Source organism: Acomys russatus, chromosome 24, assembly GCF_903995435.1.
Source record: "Acomys russatus chromosome 24, mAcoRus1.1, whole genome shotgun sequence".
Lineage (NCBI taxonomy): Eukaryota > Metazoa > Chordata > Mammalia > Rodentia > Muridae > Acomys > Acomys russatus.
Genome location: NC_067160.1, coordinates 34,969,760 through 34,989,528, shown reverse-complemented (window position 1 = coordinate 34,989,528; position 19,769 = coordinate 34,969,760). Strand labels below are relative to the sequence as shown.

Here is a 19,769-nt window from a genome sequence, read left to right as displayed (position 1 = left end):
ATTGCCTGTGCAACACCTTCCTCAGTCTCCTCCTCCTCCAGGATTCATACTCAGAGGCCGGGTTGGAATCTGAGGGTTTCCCAGCAGCCAGAATTTGCTGTCAGTTGTCAGTCTGGTCAGTGTGTGGAAAGGTTCATTGGAATCTCTGTGAAATAGAGTCCTGGGACATTGCTCAGCCAGCTCCTGTCCCTCAGGTTTTTTGGCACCCCTGTTCCTCTCCATGCTACCTCCAACTTTTTTTTTATGAGAGAAGACGTGGGAATATGAACATTCATTGAATTTCTGTTGACAATGCCTGCAGTCTTTATCCCAGAGGATCTGGGAAGAGTTGGTGTGGCCCTACCACATGGTTTCTCCACCTGGTATCTTAATCTGGCACCAACGTCAAGCCGTGTCATCGTTGTCTTCTTGTTCCTGTTCTTTCTCCTTCTCTTCCTCTTCTCCTCTTCCTCCTTCCCTCACCCATCTCTTTAATTTTGTTATTTCTGAACACAGTCTTCTTAGAAAGTAATGCACTACCCTTTTGCTTCGGTAGCCTTAGAAATGGGGATTATAAGCACATGCCCTCACCCTCAGCCTTCATAGTCATTCTTGACTAAAGAAATCACAGACACCCCCTGCACCTCGATCTCCTACTTGGATATTATTGAGTACTGAATGGATATCAGCATTTCCTTTCATGTTCTTATCAGTTCTGTCTTCATAGCACATTGTTTGAAGAATAAAATGGATGGTTTCTCTAACAGAATTAAAGAATTTGGGAGCTAAGCTGGAACTATTAACCACAAACATGATCTGTAGCTGCTTTGTGGAGGATGCTGAACAGATGAGTGAAAGGGTGAGTGACAAAGCAAACAAAGAAGACAGCTACGGTCGGAGTAGTAAAGCACAGCACTAAGGAGAAGACAGTGGGACTAGCACCTGGCTCCCTCTGTGTAGAATGTTGTAGTCAGTTTGGATGCCCGGACTTTCTTAGCCACCAGAAGCTACTCAGTAGTTTTACCGTTAGAAATGGATTTGCTTATCTATGATAACAAAACAAAATTGTTCTGTTTTCTGGGACAGCATTCTTTTATTAATATCCCCCTACAGTCTTTTCTGCTTGAATGGATATTATGTAAAATCTTATTTTAGTCTCTTTTGCTACAATGATAAACTTGTCTAATAGCCATTATTTACAAAGACCTACAAATGAAGACGGTCATATGTCAACCTCGATGACAGGGACTTGGAGTTCACTGATTACATTTGTCTTTATGCTCAGGGTGATGAAATCCTTCCTTCCTCTAAGTATCTGTGTTAAATAGATAAGATGCACTTAAATGAAAAATCAAGTAACAGCCTTAGGAAACCCAACTCCCTTTCCAAAACAAAGAAACTAACATTGAGCTGCCATAGTGGTATATACCTCAAGGTACCAGAGACCTGGAGGACAGGTACTAGGACCATCCACTTCTTAAACATACCCTTTTTCAAATGAGGAACATAGCTACTATTTAGAAGTTATCTGCTAAATAACCTAGTGATTTGAAAATAGTGGTTTAACCATAGAAGTATGATGTAATCCATTTTAAAAAGCAATACCTAGGGTGGATTGTCATCACTGTGACACGTAGCTGTGAAAATCACATGACAGGAATCATTCATCGTCACTGGCTCATTGTGTCTAGGCTGGTGGTAAGGCAGAGCATCCTTGGGGAAGCATAGAGAGGCAGGTATGAGTGGGGGGGGAATGCAGTCTGTCTTCACAGAATGCCCCCAGTGACCTGTTTCCTTCAACTGAGCCCCACCTACACAAAATCCATGAATTGGACCAGAGCTTTCAGGAAGGTTATAGTCACTTTCTTAAGTTCCATCGGTTGTCAACCAAGTCTTTCAACATGTACCTTTGGGGGCATTTCCTATCCAAACTATAATGTTGTAGTTGTAACTTTTTTTCCTTTTTTCCCAAGAGAAGACATGAGAGGCTGGTTCTCTCACCCTCTAAGATATTCCAGAAGGTCTCCTCATTCACATTCAACTTGCAACTTCAAGTCATTCTCGAACTATGTCCGAGACAAGGAAATAGCACTTTTAACAAGAGTTTGGTCAGGATTCTGGAACCATGTACAAAACCCTTGCTCCATGCGAGGTGGGAGTATGGGCTGCTTTTCTGTCCTGGCCAAGAACCAAGTTTCCAAGGTCATAATGTGTAGAGTTAGAGTGTGTTCTTCGTGTTTCTCGCTTTACCGTGACAGCTGTAAGGGCTTGGTTTTTGATGAAAGGAAGAGATTTTGTGTGAAGAGAAAGACGTGGTATTTAAGGCCTTTGGGGAGGGGAAAGAGATCTAGGTCACCTGCCAAGGTTTCCTGGGGCTTATGAGGATGAACACACCGCACTGTAGTTAACCCCAAAGACAGTTTCATTCTCACTGGAAGGTGAGTTTTAATTAACATAAATGACAGAAGGAATGTGTCCCAAAGAGGGTAAATGTTTCCCCAAATTGGGGTTGCGTTATCAGCTTGAACTTTGGACAGTCAGCCCTGGTGAGTGGCAGTTCAGAAAGTGCTGGGAGAAGTGATCAGAAAGAATCAACACGCCTCGATCCTTGAGCCAAGTCTTACCAGCCTTCTAAAGCAAGAAATAAACAGGTGGCCTCAAATGCCGTGCAAATGCTCCCTGACAGTAAAAATTGGTTTGATTGTGTAACTATCTCCTTGGGGTCAGTAAAGGCTCTGAGCTGCTCTTCATCCGTGACTAATAGCACACTCTTCATGTTGGTGAAGCAAGATTCCCTTGATGGAGTGCCAGGATGGCTTCTCTGTGATCAGGAGATGGCAGCGTATGTCTCATCATAATGCTTGCTTTGGAAGGCCGGAGCGATGACTCAAATCGAGATCATGTGCTGTTCTTTGAGAGGACTGGGGTTCAATTTCCAGTGCCTACATGGTGGCTTACAAGTGGCTGTAATTCCGATTCCAGCAAATCTGAAGCCGTCTTCTCACCTCTGTGGGTACAAGGACCACAAGTGGTACACAGGCATGCATGCAGGCAAAAACACCCTCTCGCCTAAAATAAAATGAAATATAAAGTGTTGGGTTTGTAACTAGGTTATTTTGAATGTAAGAGTATATCATGTTCTGATTTAACCCACTGATAACTTCGTATTGATTCTGAGCATTATCTGACACATCAGTGTATTTCAAAGCTCTCTAGATTAAAAACTCCATAAAAAATTAAAATGAAGCTATGACATATTTAATATAGAAAAGGCCAAGAAAGGCACTCAAACAAAATTTTTCCCAACCTTCACCTATTTCCAAGTGCCTTAGGAAACAACGACAGGCTGCAGTTTAGCCAGTGCCCCATTCCTGTATGAGGAACTCTTTGATTCAGTCCTAGCCTATTGTTTATACTTCAAAATGCCTTACACTCAGTTCTCAACAGTCTTCAAGGTGGTAGGAACACCGAACAAGTGAACCAGCTCCCAGAACTAATTCAGTGTCTTTTAATGCGAGAATACATTGCCAGGCACACTTCCCAGGCCCCATTTATCTTTCAGGAATGGATGCTTTTTTTTTTTTTTTTTTTAATGCAATTGACTATTAAATGAGTTTGGGACAAAGCAGAAGGCAGCTTTTTCCTATAACTCTAGCCTTGCCAATGTGTTCAGAAAAGGAAATGCACATTTTTTAAAAAAAGCATTGACTTTTGTGCAAATGAATCTTCAGTTCAGATCAGGAATGTGAGCATTTTTTTCCCCATAAATTGGAAATGAAACATCACTGGCTATAAAATCCACAAGAAGCCATCTCTGGCTAGTTCTCCATAATGGGTATTTTAAAAGACCCCTCTCTGTTCTAACTTTTAGCTGAGTAAGCTTAAAGCTGCACTACATGAAACAAAGAAACAAACATTCGTTACTTAGGAAAATGTAAGTCAGTAGATGGACCCTTTAGAAAGACTCTTGAATTAAATGAAGCTCTTGGTGGCAAGGGACAGGAAATGCAACTCAGATTACCTGAACAACAGGGGCATCTGTTGGATGGGAAGTGAGCATACTACACCAGGAGGGAAGGGTTAAGAGTTGTCCCAAAGTCAAACTCTGACACTGGAGCTCTCCCCATTTTCTCCTTGTCTCTCTTAGCCAGCTAGCTTCACTGTCCTCTTCCAAGTGGAGTGTGGCATTCCTGCATTCCTGGGCTTTATTTGGTAGTCTCAGGGCCCTTCTCTTTTCTAAGAGAGCTATCCAGGAACACTGCTTTGTCTGATTGGCTCACAGGTCCAGTGCTGATCCCAGCAACAGTTGCTCCCTAGTGACAGCAGCCTGCGATGGTGAGTAGTGTGGACCCATTCCAGTAAGAAGAAAGGTTTCACAGAGAACTGGCTGCGGAGGGGGCCCCTCAGACTGTCATCATTGCTTTAGCTATTTTTCATGCGGAGAAGATCACATGGGAAGACACTATTTCTGCTTTCCTGGCATTTGCAGAAATGTTCATGCCAGACTGAAGCGTTATTCAAATGCTCTATTGTACAGCAGCATGGACACATGGAGGAATTGGCTGTCCCAGTCTCCAGACGTTTTTCTTCAGGCCATCGTCAGTACCATGGGCTCCTTTCAGAAACCAATTTCTCTCCATGCTGATTTTGATGGTTTTCATACTGTGCTCTTGTTTCGGAAATTAAGGTCCTCTGGTTGGAATGCTGAGTTACAAGTTGGGGATCCAGGGATGTACCTTCCTGCTTTGGTTAAGGCTTTGGAGCAGTTGGGGAGATGCTCCCCAAGAATTGCTGTTGCAGGAGCCACACAGTAGAAGAGCCAGAATAAGAACAAAGGCACAAGAGGGCTCAAAGCAGAGTAGAGGATTGAGATTCCTGAAGGCAAGGTGAACAGACTGGTTGTATCTGGGCCCCACCAATCAGGGGCACAGGACAGTTCTTCATGTTACTGCCCAGTCTCAGCTGTGGTTATAGCCTGCTGCCTCTGGATAGCTGAACTTTATAGCAATGGGAAAGTTATCTAGAACTTAAATACCTGGTTCTCTATTTTGATCTGTTTCCACTTTAACACATCACCACAACACATGAACCACAATCATTGCTGCTCATGGTCAGTAGGTCAGAAATTAGAAAGGTATAAGCCTGTTCTAGGAGTCTCTGTGCAGGTGGACTCAGGTGGTCCTAGAGCTGGGTGAGGGGGAAGAGTGGTGGCTGGAACCCACGGGCTGACTGGGAGCGTCTCTTTCTATGAGTTTCAGCAGCTGATTGGCTACTCTGCTTTCTTTACGTCATGCCATCCTTATCACTAAGGCTGATGACAGACACTGTATGGTTCCAAGATGACCTCTGCAGCACACAATGTATAAATGGCATCTTCTTCTATGACCTACCTTTTAAGTAATGTCATTTCTACACACTCAGGTCAACTGGTAAAAGTTGGCTAAGACTTAAGGGCAGATGATATAGGATCTATCTCCCAGTAGAGATGCATCAAAGACATTTTGAGTACCTTTTAGAGTCATCACATAGCCTGTTTAGTTCCCAAACACAAGGAAGGAAGCTGTTACCTTTGGTCTGAATATTATATTTAAGTGACTCAGTTTTGTAAGTACATGCTTTTATACACATAGCAGTCTAATTAATTCCTCTGGGTAATTACACAGTCATCAGACCTTCTGTACATAGTAAAAATTAATCAAGACCCTTCATGATCTTTCAGGCCTCAGAACTCCATTTTGTATTCCTATTAGGCATTTCAAGTTTAAATGAAATAGTTTCCAAATGCGTTTCAGGAGCTTTCGTTCTGTACTTCGCAGCTGCCCATGTTCTGACTTCGCCCTGAGCTCTTGTCCTGTAGTACTTGGGGATTGAGTCAGTGCAACTTACAAAAGGACCTGATTTTCTTCTGGTGTCTGGTTTAAAGAGAGGGAGGAGAATGGCTATGGACTTTGTATAAAATAGAGATTAGGGGAGGATAGATTTGTGAAACCTGACCTGAGTTAGGGCACTATTCTTTTACATCTGGGACCAATATAGAAATTCCCCTTTATATTGTCTGGTGCCATTCATGCCAAATGCACATTTTCTCAATTGTCTTTCAAGTAGAGAAAGTCCATAGATCTCAAAGTACTTGTTTTTCCTCCTATTCCAGAATGTAGCAAAGTAATCTGTTGGAATAAAACCAGCAGTTGAGTAACTCATGCAAAGGTAATTTAGAGCACAAATTAAATCTGTCAGAATGATATTAGATTTGCAAAAGCTCATAAATAACAAATGAAAGGTCACAGAGCTGTGAAAATGAGTGTGGACTTCTTCATAAAGTGCTGCATTCAGGGATGGGGCCCACAGTGCATATTCAAATGGCAACATCATAAAATGGAGACACGATGTCTTTTCTAAATGTCTAGAACAGTCCAAAGGCACAGCAAACTCAGAAAATCACCAGAGTCCTAGAAAAGACCCTTCATGTTAATAGCTGAACATTTGCACCATGAGAGGATTAAAGCTCCAGCTGGCCCTGAGAATCTGCAGCCCCCTCAGCACAGCCTGTATTTCAGTCACTGTTAGACGGATGGTGAATGCTTGTCAAATGTCTTTCATTTCTCCATTCCTAGAAAACAGTAATAGGATGTTTGGTCTTTATGATTGATGTAGAGATGTCAGCATTAGGTCTATTAATAACTGGTCCAGCCCATCCTGTTTTCCTCATGAAAAGGAAAGTGGAAAATATAGCCATGATCACTACAAAGTAGACAAATTCTTTTACTGCACATTGTATGTAGGTCTTTCTAGAGCCAAACTGCACTTGACTTTTACAAGAGAACGAAGTCAATATAAAAAAACAATGTATCAATTTCATCATAAATTACATCTGCTGCATATTAAAATATTTTCTCAAGAAAGTAAAAAGTGCTAGGTGTGGCAGCTCCTGCCTGTTGCCCTGGTGGATCTCTGTGAGAGGCCATCCAGGTCTACTTAGGGGGTTCCAGACAAGCCAACATTACATAGTAAGACTCTGGGGTTTTGTTTTGTCTTGTTTTTAAGGAAGTAGACAAAGATACAGAGAATGTGAAAACCGAGAAAGGTGATAATCAGATGTTGCACCTGGAAATATATAGAATTTAGATATAAAAACTCTCACAGCTTAACAATACAGAGTCAATAGTCCAGCTGGAAAATGGGTAAATAATTTGAATGGATATACTCCAAAAAAAAATGTACAAATGGCAGACAAATACATGAAAACATATTTAACCCATTGCTACTTTGAAAATGCAAAGAAATTATTGTAGATAATAAAATTCAGTGAGACACATTAAATGTGTACTATGCAGACCATAGTTGTTTGTTTTAAAAAAAGAAAAGAAGATCAAGTACTGATGAGAATGTGGAGAAAACTCCAGCATCTTCTATTGGAAATGTGAGATCGCAGAACTGCAATGGGATACTGGCAGTTCACCTCAAGTTTAAACCCTTAGCACTCATGAGACCAAGGCCTAGACAAATACTTAATAAACATTAAATGCATGTTAGGCCCCCAGAAATGTATGTGGATGTTAATAATAACATTATTCATAATACCCAAGAGTGGAAATCACTCAAATAGACATCATCTGATGAATAAACATATCACTATTCATACAACAAAACATCCAGCCATCAAAAGGAATATTATCAATACAATAATGTAGATAAACCTTGAAAGCATTATGACATCCCGAGGGAATAGGACACAAAAGGCCATATACTGTATCATTCCGCTCACATGAAATCCATAGAGATGTGAATTAGATTAGTGGTTGTCAGAATATGGGGGAGGAAGGAACTGGGAGTGACTGCTAATGAGTATAGAATTTTTAAATGAATGAAAGATATGCCCTAAGCTAGCTAATGATGAGTTTTCATGAATTATAAAGCAGAAAGCTTTATGTAGTATTAATTTTATCTCAGTAAAAATCTTAAAGAATAATTGTACATAAAAGTGAAAATTTCATTGTTAGACTTTTAAGAACAGTTTCAAGTTGTGACAATACATGCCCACTTAATTTTTTGAGTGTACAAAGTAATATTAAGCTTCCAGAACTTTCCATAGCTTTGGTGTCTCTCCCTTTAACCTTTTTTCCTAATCATTCCTAAGCCTAGGAAAGGCCTCATTTTCCTAAGAAGGATCAATGTCACAAACTGTTGGGAGAATTAAGGCTCAACTACTTAAGAATTCAGTCGTTTTTCATTTGACACCTAAAAAGTCATGGCTAAGAAAGGATTGGAACGCTATAAATCTGAGAGCTTTTTGTGAACAAATTGGGTCAAAGGAATCCAGCTTGCCCTCCCCTGTGTAAAGTGATGGTTCTTGTTATATTTGGGGCATGTATATCCCAAAGATCATGTACTGAAGGCTTGATTGACAGCCTGTGGCACTACTGAGGTAGTAGAAACTTAGGAATTGGGGTCTAGTGGGAGGAAGTTAAGTCCCTATGTCTTTGATGAATATGTGCAACCCTCCTCCACCACTTTTCCTGGCTTCACAGGAGTAAGGAGCTCTACTTCTCACTCTCCACACCATATAGGTCCTCAAACAACAGAGTCAGCTGACCATGTACTGGTATCTCTAAAATCACAAACCCAAATGGACCTTTCTGCTTTGTAAATTAGTAGTCTTGTGTATGTTGTTACAGCAATGGAAAAGTGATTAACAGATCTGATGTGGGAGTGGAATAGTTGCTTTAACTTCATCTATGATAATCCACCATGAGGAGTATGAATTCATAGCCAGGATAAGTGTGGAGGAAGGAGAATGAAAGGTGTGCTCATTGTCTTCAGCCATCTCTTCTGTATAAGTCAAGTCTTTAATCAACATTTTCTGTATAAGTGAAGTCTTCATAACATCTTCTGTATAAATGAAGTCTTCTTCACATCTGTATAAGTGAAGTCTTCATCAACATCTTCTATATAAGTGAAGTTCTCATCCATCTCTTCTGTATAAGTGAAGTCTTCATCAACATCTTCTGTATAAGTGAAGTCTAGGTAAAGCAATGTGTAAATATAATAGGCAACATAGACTGCTTCACTGGTGAGGGCTGACAGGAAGTCACAAGATCTGCATGAGCCTCAGCCACATCTTCCTCCTTTTTCCCTACTGGCTTTGTCCCAGCCTTGGTAACCAAGGGGCAGATGTTGACGATGGAGAAACATATGGACCATTATCTGTCTTACTTGGACATTCTGAGGTGTATTAATGTTTGCTTGTTTTCTGACTTAGGAATGTTAATTGAATGGTGAACAAAGTAAGTCTCACTATACTTACTTTCATTTACAAAACACAACGACTGATTCTGAATAAAACATATAACAGGAAAAACCTTAGGAAATTCCACATTGCATTTACTGTATAACATTTGTAATATTTATAAACTTTTGAGGAGGGAAGTATGCTCCTTTTGCAAGTGAGGAAATGGGGGCATAGCATGGCTAAGTACCTAAGCTCAAGACTAGTTACCAAACCTAGGCAAGTGACTCTTTCTTCTTTTTTAAGATTTATTTCCTTACTTTATGTATATGAGTGCTTGCTTTTGTGGGAGCAGTGGCACACCAGAAGAGGGAATCAGATTTTATTACAGATGGTTGTAGGCCACCATGTGGTTGCTGGGAATTGAACTCCAGATCTCTGAAAGGGCAGCCAGTGCTCTTAACCTCTGAGCCATCTCCCAGCCCCAGCAACTGACTCTTAATGTTATTTTCACATTTTCAAGACAGCCTGCAAACTGGAGACTTGGGCTGGGAGGGTGTGCTAAAGAAGCTGCAGTGGCATTGCATTTAGATGTCATCGATGTGTAATATTTGCCGTAACTGGCACTAAGAGACTTTTAGGTCAATGACTAGAAAGAAAACCATGGGTAAGACATGGCACTTTCAGTACTTACCACATGGGAAGCACTGACATTGACCTTGAGTTGCACATTGAAGAATTCGGGTTGTAAACGAATCCACATTTCATTTGAAACCACAACAAATCAATCAGATAGCTTTGCTTGCCATCCCGCCTATGAGCAAAGCCAGTGTGAGATCTTTCTGCCTTGTTATCTCCATTCTGCGGGAGGAAGGACAAAGCTTCAAATCTCACACAAGGCCGTTGTATAATCTTGAGCAAGTTGTCCTTTGAGCTTAGCTTCCTCATCTGCACCACAAGGAAAGCAATGTACTGTGTGTGTGTGTGTGTGTGTGTGTGTGTGTGTGTGTGTGTGTTTCTGTTTATACTAAACACACAAAGGGCTGGGCCGATAGCTTACTCAGTAAAGTGTTTGCCATACATGTTCGCGGGCCTGAGTTCAATCTGTAATCCCAGCACTAGAGAGTCAGAGATAGGTGAGTTACTTGGCTCATCCATCAGACACCTTAGCCTAGTTAGCGAGTTCCAGGCCAGTGAGAGAGAGACCCTGTATCAAAAAAACAAAACAAAACAACAACAACAACCAAGGTGGACTGATCTTCATAAATGACACCCAAGAGACTACTCTGGCTTACTTGTGTACACACACCCACATAAACATGCACATACATGTATGTACACACACAAACACACACACACACACAAATCACTAAACATGGAACGCATAACTGATGGTATTAGACATGGAGAGTTTACAGTGTGCTCCTCTCGTAACTTTCCAGGGCTTGGTGAAGAGCCGGACTCAGCAGGTGTGGGAGCACCGGGGCCAAGCAAAGGCTTGACGCCTGTAGACGATGCTGGTACTCAAGGAAGCGTGTGCAGGCAGAGTGGATAAGTGAGGACAAAGACAAACAGTGCATAAGGTTTTTTCACATAATGTTGGACGTCCTGCTCCAGGGGCCATGTGGCTGCCTAAGAGTTTCTTTCACAGTCTGTCCCATCACTAGCAGCTGCTGATGGAGCCACATAAAGCTGTTACTCTGTGACCATGTTTTTAATTCAGAAAATAACAATCTTATATGGTTCAACATAATACTTCTCTGATAATCATTTAAAATCTAGAAAGCAAATTTAAAATGTTTTGACAGTCACAATTGTAGCTTTATGCTTGTTTTCTGCATATTTCTGTGGGGTACACTGTGGTGTAAAATGATTTTGAAAGTCTTAACTTCCTATAGCTGCTATAGTTGCTACACATTTAGTGGCTTAAAATAAGAGGTTTTTTTAAAAAAACTTTTCTGCTCTGGAGGTCAGCAGTCTAGCACCAGTCATTGGGGGAGGTAGGTTTGGGGATGACTGCTTCCTTCTGAGGGCTCTGGGAAATGGTACAGGATTCTGTGTCCTTTTCAGCCTCTAGAACTTTCTTCTCCTCACATCACATCAACTCTTTGGGTCTTCTGTCTTCTGTCCTCCTCCCAACTCTCCTACCTCTGTCTTGAAGGGACTTAAGAGACGATATGAACTCACCTGGAGAATACAGCTACCTCCCCACCTCAGGAGCCTTAAGTTAATGGCATCCAAGCTCCTTTTTACCCTCCCAGATTTCTAGGTATTATGTAGGTATCTGGGTAGAGCATATACCAGTCAGCCGACCCACAGTTACCACTTTGTTGTTTTGTGTTTTCAGAGCTCATTTTTTCCATGCATAGGAGGTTAGAGAGATTACAAGGAGTTGTTTAGGGTATTGGGTAGGAGGCAGCAACCACAAAGAGAAGCTGTAGGGCCAGCTCACCTCCAATCCTATAACTGAACTGTTTATAACTTACTAGTTTTGAAATGAATATCTAAAACATAGTTTCAAACCAGGGTTGTTTGTCCCATCCCAAGAGAGGTACCAGGTATGGAGTTCTATTCTGAAGCAGCTGCAGACACCAACCAGATGATAACTGACTGACTCAGTGCAGGAAGGAGAGTCATCGAAGACAAGGCAGAGAGCAGACGCTGTTGCATACACATGCAGCGGAAGAACAAGTTAGGAATTAAAGTGACACATGACATCACAAGCCTTGCATCCTTACCTGACATCCATTTGACTTTGTATTTCACACTGAGTTGGGAATTTTTTTTCCGTCTGTTTGGCTATGAAGATCAATTTCTTGATGTCGTAAAAATTTAAATAATATCTTAAGGTACTCCCCACACCTATGAGATCATATCTGGGGTTACACAGGAGCTCATAGCTCCTGTGACTTCAAGTTAAGTTTTATTCTGTAGTGAGACCAGGGGTTTAGTTTCCTTTTTGGCAGATATGGTTTTGTTGCTGTTGTTTTTATCATGTATCTCTTATATAGCAAAGCAGAGGACAGACCAGCAAAAGGAACAGTCAGAGGGCAGGAGGCCATCCCTGGGGTATCAGAATGGTCTGAGGCAAATGCCTCATCTTACCACAGTGGCAGCCAAACCTCTGTGGCAAGGCTCTGAGCCAGAGGAAGTGATGGCAGCCACAGGAAGTCTCTGACCAGAAGATCTCATGGCGCTACAATGCAGGAATGCATTTATGTCTCTCTGTGGCACCCTATGTCACCATTTATAATTTAAACAGTAGCTCCATAGCGTATCACAAGGCAGGAAATGTCATATGAAAGAGCCTGTGTACTATGGGTTGAAGTGTGGTTCCCCCAAATTTTAAGTTTAAGCCTCTGGGTGTGGCTCTGTTTAGAGACAGGCCCTTAATGGAGGTGACTAGGATTGAGGTAAAGTCATAAGCATGGAGCCATGATTCAAAAGGACTGGATCCTCCTAAAAGCCAGGAACAAGAAACAGGAGTAAGATGGACACAAGGGGACAGTGGGAGGGAGGCCATCTGTAGCCAAGGAGAAAGGCCACAGGAAGCCACAGGAAGCATCAAAGCTGCTGATACCTTAACCCAGAACTTCCAACAACTGGAACTGAAAGAAAGCCAATATGGCTGACCTGTGCTGTCTGCTGCATAGCCCCTGTTGATTATATGTCATGTTTTCTGCCCGGCCCTCTGCCTTTGTTTATGAGGAATATTCCAAGCACAATATTCCTGCCATGGTCATCTCTGACTGTCAAGGAAAGAGGCCGAGGTGTGGGCTGTGGTGCAGGAGTCTCCAGAATGCACTGTGCCCACCTGTCTCTCAGGTGCAGCCTCACCTTCCGACGTCACCTGATTGGCTAAAAAGAACATTACCACCTCCACCAGCATGAAGCCACACCATTATGTCAAGTCACGGCAGGCCACTGATGTTTTATTTTTCATTACATTGTTCAGCCAAGCGCCCCATGCAGTGTCTGCCTGTTGCATGTATTACATGACATGGCAGCTTATTTTCATCCTGGATGCAAGTTCCCTCCAGAAAGCAAAGTGTGAGCAGCTGGTGAGCCTGGACTTGGCAAGGTTGCAATCATCCATTGTTTGGGGGAACTTTATCCTAAACACTGTGTCGCACTCAGTAGGCAGAGGCAGGTGGATCTCTGAGTTTGAGGCCAGAGTGAAGCCCAGGACAGCCAAGGCTACACAGAGAAACTCTGTCTCAACAAACAAGCATGCAAACAAAATGAACATAAAACATTTGTAAATAATTGTAGTATATGGACTTCAGTTGACGTTGCCCACACTTCAGTCACTGTGGTGTAGTGCTGTCCACTGAGACAGTCCTGTCCTGTCATTTTGAAAACCTGCTTATATCCTATGAAGAGTCTGGGCTGTTGGTGTACTTTAGGCCTTTCAGTTTAGATTAATATCACTTTATAGTACATTCTAATATCTGAATAGGCCATGTTGCTTTTTCTCTATTGAATTACTGCTTCGTAATATTTTGGTCATTATTTAGGGCTTCCCCCCCCCCCCACAGGAGAACTTTTAAACTATTTAAAAATCTTGTTGACTATTTATGTTAAATCTATAAATAGAATGTCCAAATTGCGGGTTTTTAATTAGGTTGAAATAACTAAATACCTAACCTTGACTCCCATTAATGAGCAAGAAAGACTATGGAGTTTGGAAAAGCACCATGTGGCACCCAGGCATTCCAGACAACTAAGGAGACGGCGAAGGGGTCATTTATGAAGGAATATCCTCAGCCTTCTGAGTGAAGGACGGGCTACCCAGGGCTTTACTGTTCTCAGGTTTGAGTGAACGAGGATTAGAGCAGAGGACAGTAGATGGCTGTTTTAGTGCTAAGCAACAGTTCAAGCTCATAGTCACCCACGGGTAGGCGGAGCACAACATCAGCATCGGCTGGTGTTTGAAAGCTTCACTCTGAGTAGAAGGCAGCCCTGACCTTGTGTGCTTGACCTGGTCACTGCAAAGGGCTAATAGAATAAACTGGTTTTTGCAAATGCCTTCCACAGTCCTCACCAATAAATGCGGGCTACGTTACGGAGAGTCTGTGCTATTGAGATGGTTTTGAGTTCGGAAGAGGTCCACTTGCCAGTATTTTTTTTTCCCAAATCTGAGTCTACCTCCTAAGATTTGATGTGGTGGCTAGCCCTCTGTGAGGATGCTGTCTGGGCTCTGCCTCACACCGTAGTCGAGGAAGAGCTTCTGCGCTCTGTGCCTGAGACTTATTTATTGTTACTGTCTGGCACATGCTCCCTGGCCTCCTGGCAAAAAATAGCTGGGTTTCATTAAAATTCAATCTCTCTTGATACCATCTCTGCTGGATATTAGGAAGGACTGTTACCAGGAGGAGCAGCCTGATTACAAATAGATTCAGGATGGAATGTTCTGAGTGCTCTAAAATTACCATTTGTAAGATTCTCCTCCTTGGCACCTGTTTTGCTGAACCCAGCGTGCTGCCCCTCCCCAGCTCAACTCACCTACCGGAGATCAACCAGGCTGCCCTCACTGTCTCCTGTTGGATACTGAGATGGGTCTGTGTTCCCGTTTCAGGTGCCAACCCTCTACCATCATCTCAAGTGCCCACTCCGAGGCCCTCTGTATGAGTGACACTCCAGTCTGCCATGGAACCTAGCCCTGCCCTGGCCTGGCTCCTGCTGCTGAGCCTGGTGGCTGACTGTCTGAAAGCCGCTCAGTCCCGGGACTTCACGGTGAAAGACATAATCTACCTCCACCCTTCAAGTAAGACGATTTTCTGTTTGTTCTCTTGTCTGGGGCAGGGGGAAGTGTTCCTTCATTTCTGATTGGACGGGAAAAGAAGCTTGGCCAGGAAGAGCAACCTTAAAGGCATTGGGGGGCTTGGGTGGGGTCGGGGGGCATCAGGTGATTTAGTTGGAGGTGCAGAAGTTAATAAAAGTGGCCTTGTGATTTACCCCCACTTTCCCAGAGGATGTTTGTTTTGCATCTTACTGGTAAAGGATGAGGCTTGCTTTCTCTGCTCCCCTGCACATCCGGCTGACTTTACCTACCCTTCCCTTTTGTTGTGTTCTTCTCAGCCAGCTATCCAAGGGGGGGGGGGGGCTGGCCCATTCCAGGAGATGAGTTGTTTGTAAAGGGATTAGACCTTTATAGCCTGGATAATATAACTGGTCTTTCTCCCTGACATCTTCCGCATCAGTGAAAACACCACTGCCTTCCACAACTCCCCCTACTCCCTGGGCTTCTGGGATTTCCCATGGCTAAGAGTTCTCCAGGGAGTCCACAAGAGCGCAGGTTCCAGAGGTAGATCTCTGCCCTCCGGTTTCTAATCTGCATATGTCAGGGGTCTTACTCTTGCTTCAGCAAGGATTTGGGGTTCCTCTGCTACAGGTTCCCTGAGACTACACTTTGGGAAGCAGCCATGTGACTCCCTTCTTTGGTCCCCATTGCTGTACCAATCTTCTCTTCCTTTTATTTATTTATTTTTATTTTTTATTTTTTGTTCCACCCCTCTTCAGTCTTGCCATTGTGGTGGTGAGGGCTGAGAATATTATGTGTATCCTGGACTTTAGCTGTTGGCCCAAAGCATATTGTTCTTTTCAAATGTCTGTTGTATGATAAGCACGGTGGGAGGCATAAAAAGTACATGGGCAATTAAGACATGGCTCTTTCTTTGGAAGATCATACAGTGTGCAAAGAGGGGGGCAGCTACTTGGATTTCCTCAGTCCCACGGGACTAGAGTATTTACTTCTTGTAGCTTGGGAGATGGCATGTGGGCCTGACTGTGGCTCTCTGCAACTGGGTCAGCTGTTCCCTGGCTTAAACTTAACCCTGACGTGAAGTAAATCTCCTGACTTTGTGACAGAATGAATGAGAAACTTAGCCCTGAGTGTGAGCTGTGGTAAGTTCTCCCGTAATGGGACATTTGTGAGTTTATTTCTAACCCGTTGAAATTATACATACACTATAGCATGGTTTTATAGAGCAGAAATAATACGTGTGGAGCAGCAGACCTCAACCCAGTTGACAGAGGAGGGGTTCTTTTGCTGCCATGGTTTTGTCAGCCGTTGTGGATTCTTGCACCTATGCCCTCACTGGCTGAGTTTGCCCACTGTACCTGTGCCCTCACTGGCGGAGTTTGCCCACTGTACCTGTGCCCTCACTGGCGGAGTTTGCCCACTGTACCTGTGCCCTCACTGGCAAAGTTTGCCCAGCAATTATTTGCATGGGGAATTTATCTGGCTGCTTAGTTCTGTGGGAGTTTTGGTTTTGTTTTAATAGTTGATGTGAGAAGATACTGATAGTTTTTCTGCTCTCTAGATCACATTTTGTTCTTTGCCCCAAACAGGCAGACTTGGTAAGGCAAAGCCCAGTTCTTCAGTCCTTCAGGAGAAGATGCCAGGGCACTGGCTTCTTTGATGTTCTCTGCCAGCTTTAGTGAGAGACTCAGATCACAAACTCATCCATCTAGGGCCACTTCTAAGGCTTTGTACAGGAGTTGAAAATGGAAGTGAATGCTTTTATGTAAACCAGGACAAAATACACTTCTTTTTCAGCAAGGTAGCCAATTAGTGCCTGGGGTGAGTGGCCTTCCATTTGGAAAGTTGATAGCGGTGTTGTCTTTGAAGGATGAACTTTGACAGGAGACAGGGGAAATCACTTCTGCTCTTCAGGAGTTGAGGGAAGCTAGGTGGGGTGGCACACAACAGTAATGCCAACACTCAAGGGGCTGAGGCAGGAGAGTTTGAGCCATATGAGCTACATAGTGAGTTCCAGGCCAACAAGGGCTACATGGAAATACCTTGCCCCAAATAAAATAAAATAAGGTAAGAGGCAAGCTCCACTCATGTGACCTACGTTAACTCAATAAGAACCATGGGATTTTCTGACATGATTCTGGACTGTGAAGAGTGTTGAGGAAGTCGTTTCTAACTAGATTGTAAGCAGGTCACTCACCAGCAGGTCTCCTCGCAGGTCATAGGCAGTGAGAATTCTTACGGGACTAGAAAGCTTTGCTATTCTGTCCATGTCAGAATAGAGTTAATTTCACATTTCTCCAAACTACTTCAGAAGTGTGTTGAGTGCACTTGTTTTCACTTTCGCTTTTTAAGCAGCCATGGTTCTCTGCCCTTGAGCCCTCGCTCACACTTAGACACAGTGTTCTCTCCACCAGCAAGCAAGTTTTCTGTTGAACATTGGCCATAAAAAATACATGAGGGGAACACGGGATTAGTTTGATTTTTGAATTATTTATACAATTGCCTCACTTTGTAGGTGGAGGTACAAGCGGCTTTCTCTGGGTCAGTGAGTGAGCCAGATTCTATTACTGTTATACAGAAAAGCACAGAATCTGTCCACGGAGGAACAAGAAGCTTGAGAACACACAAGTTTTCTATGCCAAGCAAACTCATTGTTCTGAGGTCCAGCCAGCATCATTGATGGGAACTGGGCTGAGGAAATCAACCTCCCCCCACTAATCTCCCTTGCTCTCTGGTTTCCAAATCTTTGACGTTTCCAAGTAGAATAAAGAAACAAACTATGGATTTCAGATTCTTCCTCCAGAACATTCTGTACAATGATTTGTATATGCTTTTCTTCTTCTTCTTCTTTTTAATGTGCTGATTTCTCTTTCCATTCTCTGGTTATATCACCAGAAACTAATTACAGTTCCCCAAACAAGAGTTAATATTGGGAGAATTGGAGCTATTTTCTTGGATGTCAGATATCACATGAGAGAATTTAATAAAATGACTGTGCCCTGTTCTTGGCCTCCGTTTCTTTCTGGAGAATAGAAAACACTCCTGGAAAAAAACAATCCAATTTTCTTTTGCATGTGTGTTCTGAGCCCTTCTTAATCTTGTAAATTAAAGAGCTATATCCTTTCAGGGACTGGCTTATGCCCCACATAGGGAATCAAGGAAGTTTATGCACAACCCTACACGCTGCTAAATCTTATAGAGTAAGAAGACTCCCAAATAGGCAGCAGGAAGTGTATTCTATCAGAAATATGTTCATGTAAAATTACCAGCAATATTTTGTTGCTTAGTGGACCGAGGCAAAAGATAACATTAGAGTTCTAAGATTTTTATATTTCTGTGTGTTTTCTAAAAACAGTGGAAGTGAATCTGGCGAGAGCAGACACGTTGCATACATGTTGCGTACACTGAGAAGCATCTGCTTTCGCCCCATTTCCAGTAACTGAAGATCTTTGTCCAGGACAAAGAGACAAAGGCTGAATCTTCCCCATGCCTTCCAGATGAATTATGGAAGCTTGAACTATGGCTGACCATGGGAGTTAATGGGCAGATTGTCTTACAGGAAGTAACTGGGCACTCTGTGTTCCTTTTTTTCCCCCCTTTACAATCATCCTCTCTTGAGGGACCAAGGCCCTTATGCCCTGAAATGCAGGGGACTAAGCTTATTAGCTCTGTGATCAAGAGCCAAATTCAATTCATTCACAGCTGGGGCCACCAGGATCTGAAGTCCGCTTGCTCTGTAAGGCTTTGAAGTAATAAAGAAGAAAATAGCACATCTTAGGGAATCTCTTTTCTTGTCTCTTAAAAGAAAAACCAACTCGTTATCAGATGCAGTATCAATTAACAAGTGACTGGAGAGAGTCGTGCATCTGTTGATCTTGTTCAGGTTCATTTGGTCTTGCAGCGCAGTCCCTTAAAGTTCAATCTGCTTGCAAAGATTTGTCAGAAATAGTGATAGTCACTAATCTCCAGGCAAAGATGTCTGCCAAAATTCCTGTAAGCAAATATGAAGCCACAGTGCTTGAAAATGCAAGTGGACATGGATCTGTAGGTTTTACATTAAGATTAACAAGGGCCTGGAGAGATGGCTCAGTGCCTTCAGACTACTGACTCTTCTCCCATAGGACCGAGGTTCAGTTCCCAGCACCCATATAGCATGTCAGAAACATCTGCAGCTCCAGTTCCAGGAGCTCTGATGCCCTCTGCTTGTGCCCTTGGCTTTTAAGTGGTGTATGCGGCCGTGCATGCAGGCAAAACACCCATACACATAAAGGTTTTGAAAATAAATGAAAAGAAATAATTTTAAAAAAATGACTGACCAAGACCAAGAGCATTTGTTCAGTCACCAGTGACATATACTGATAAGCTCATTTAAGTATAAATGGTTTGAAGCAAAACTTTACTTTCTGCATAGTGTTGTAGCTCATACCTCTCTTCAAATTCCAGTGTCCTTGGGTTAATGTCAGAGCGAGTAAGGGCTTAGTTATATAAGAAGTGACAGTATTTAGTTTAATGTGTCATCAGTCTTGTAAAAGCTTACATTGAGAAGTTGATTAAATAATCCGAGTTCGGGAACACAGCAAGTTGTTAGTGTTTGGTTCTCAATACGTTTGTTCTTGGAGCAGTTGGGTGGTCATTATTCAAAGTTTTTAATTCATCCGTGTAATGGCTGAGTTTGAAGGAATAGCTAATCTACCAAGCCAGCCAAAAATGGTTTTGTCTACAGTGAACTGAAATGGCACAGCTAGCTTACGGTCACAGACCTTGGTGTATACGATGAGCATTGTTTGAAAAATGCTGGGT

At 42.7% G+C, this 19,769-nt stretch overlaps 1 protein-coding gene across 2 annotated transcripts in view; it reads left to right on the top strand.

The window, feature by feature from the left end:
• Lypd6 (LY6/PLAUR domain containing 6) overlaps positions 1–19,769 on the top strand; it is a 135,015-nt gene that overhangs the window by 95,848 nt on the left and 19,398 nt on the right. For both annotated transcript variants that reach the window (XM_051166814.1, XM_051166813.1), the window contains one exon: positions 14,784–14,972. In XM_051166814.1, the coding sequence (XP_051022771.1) occupies positions 14,855–14,972 (118 nt within the window). In that variant the 5' untranslated portion in view covers positions 14,784–14,854. The remainder of the gene's footprint in view (positions 1–14,783; positions 14,973–19,769) is intronic.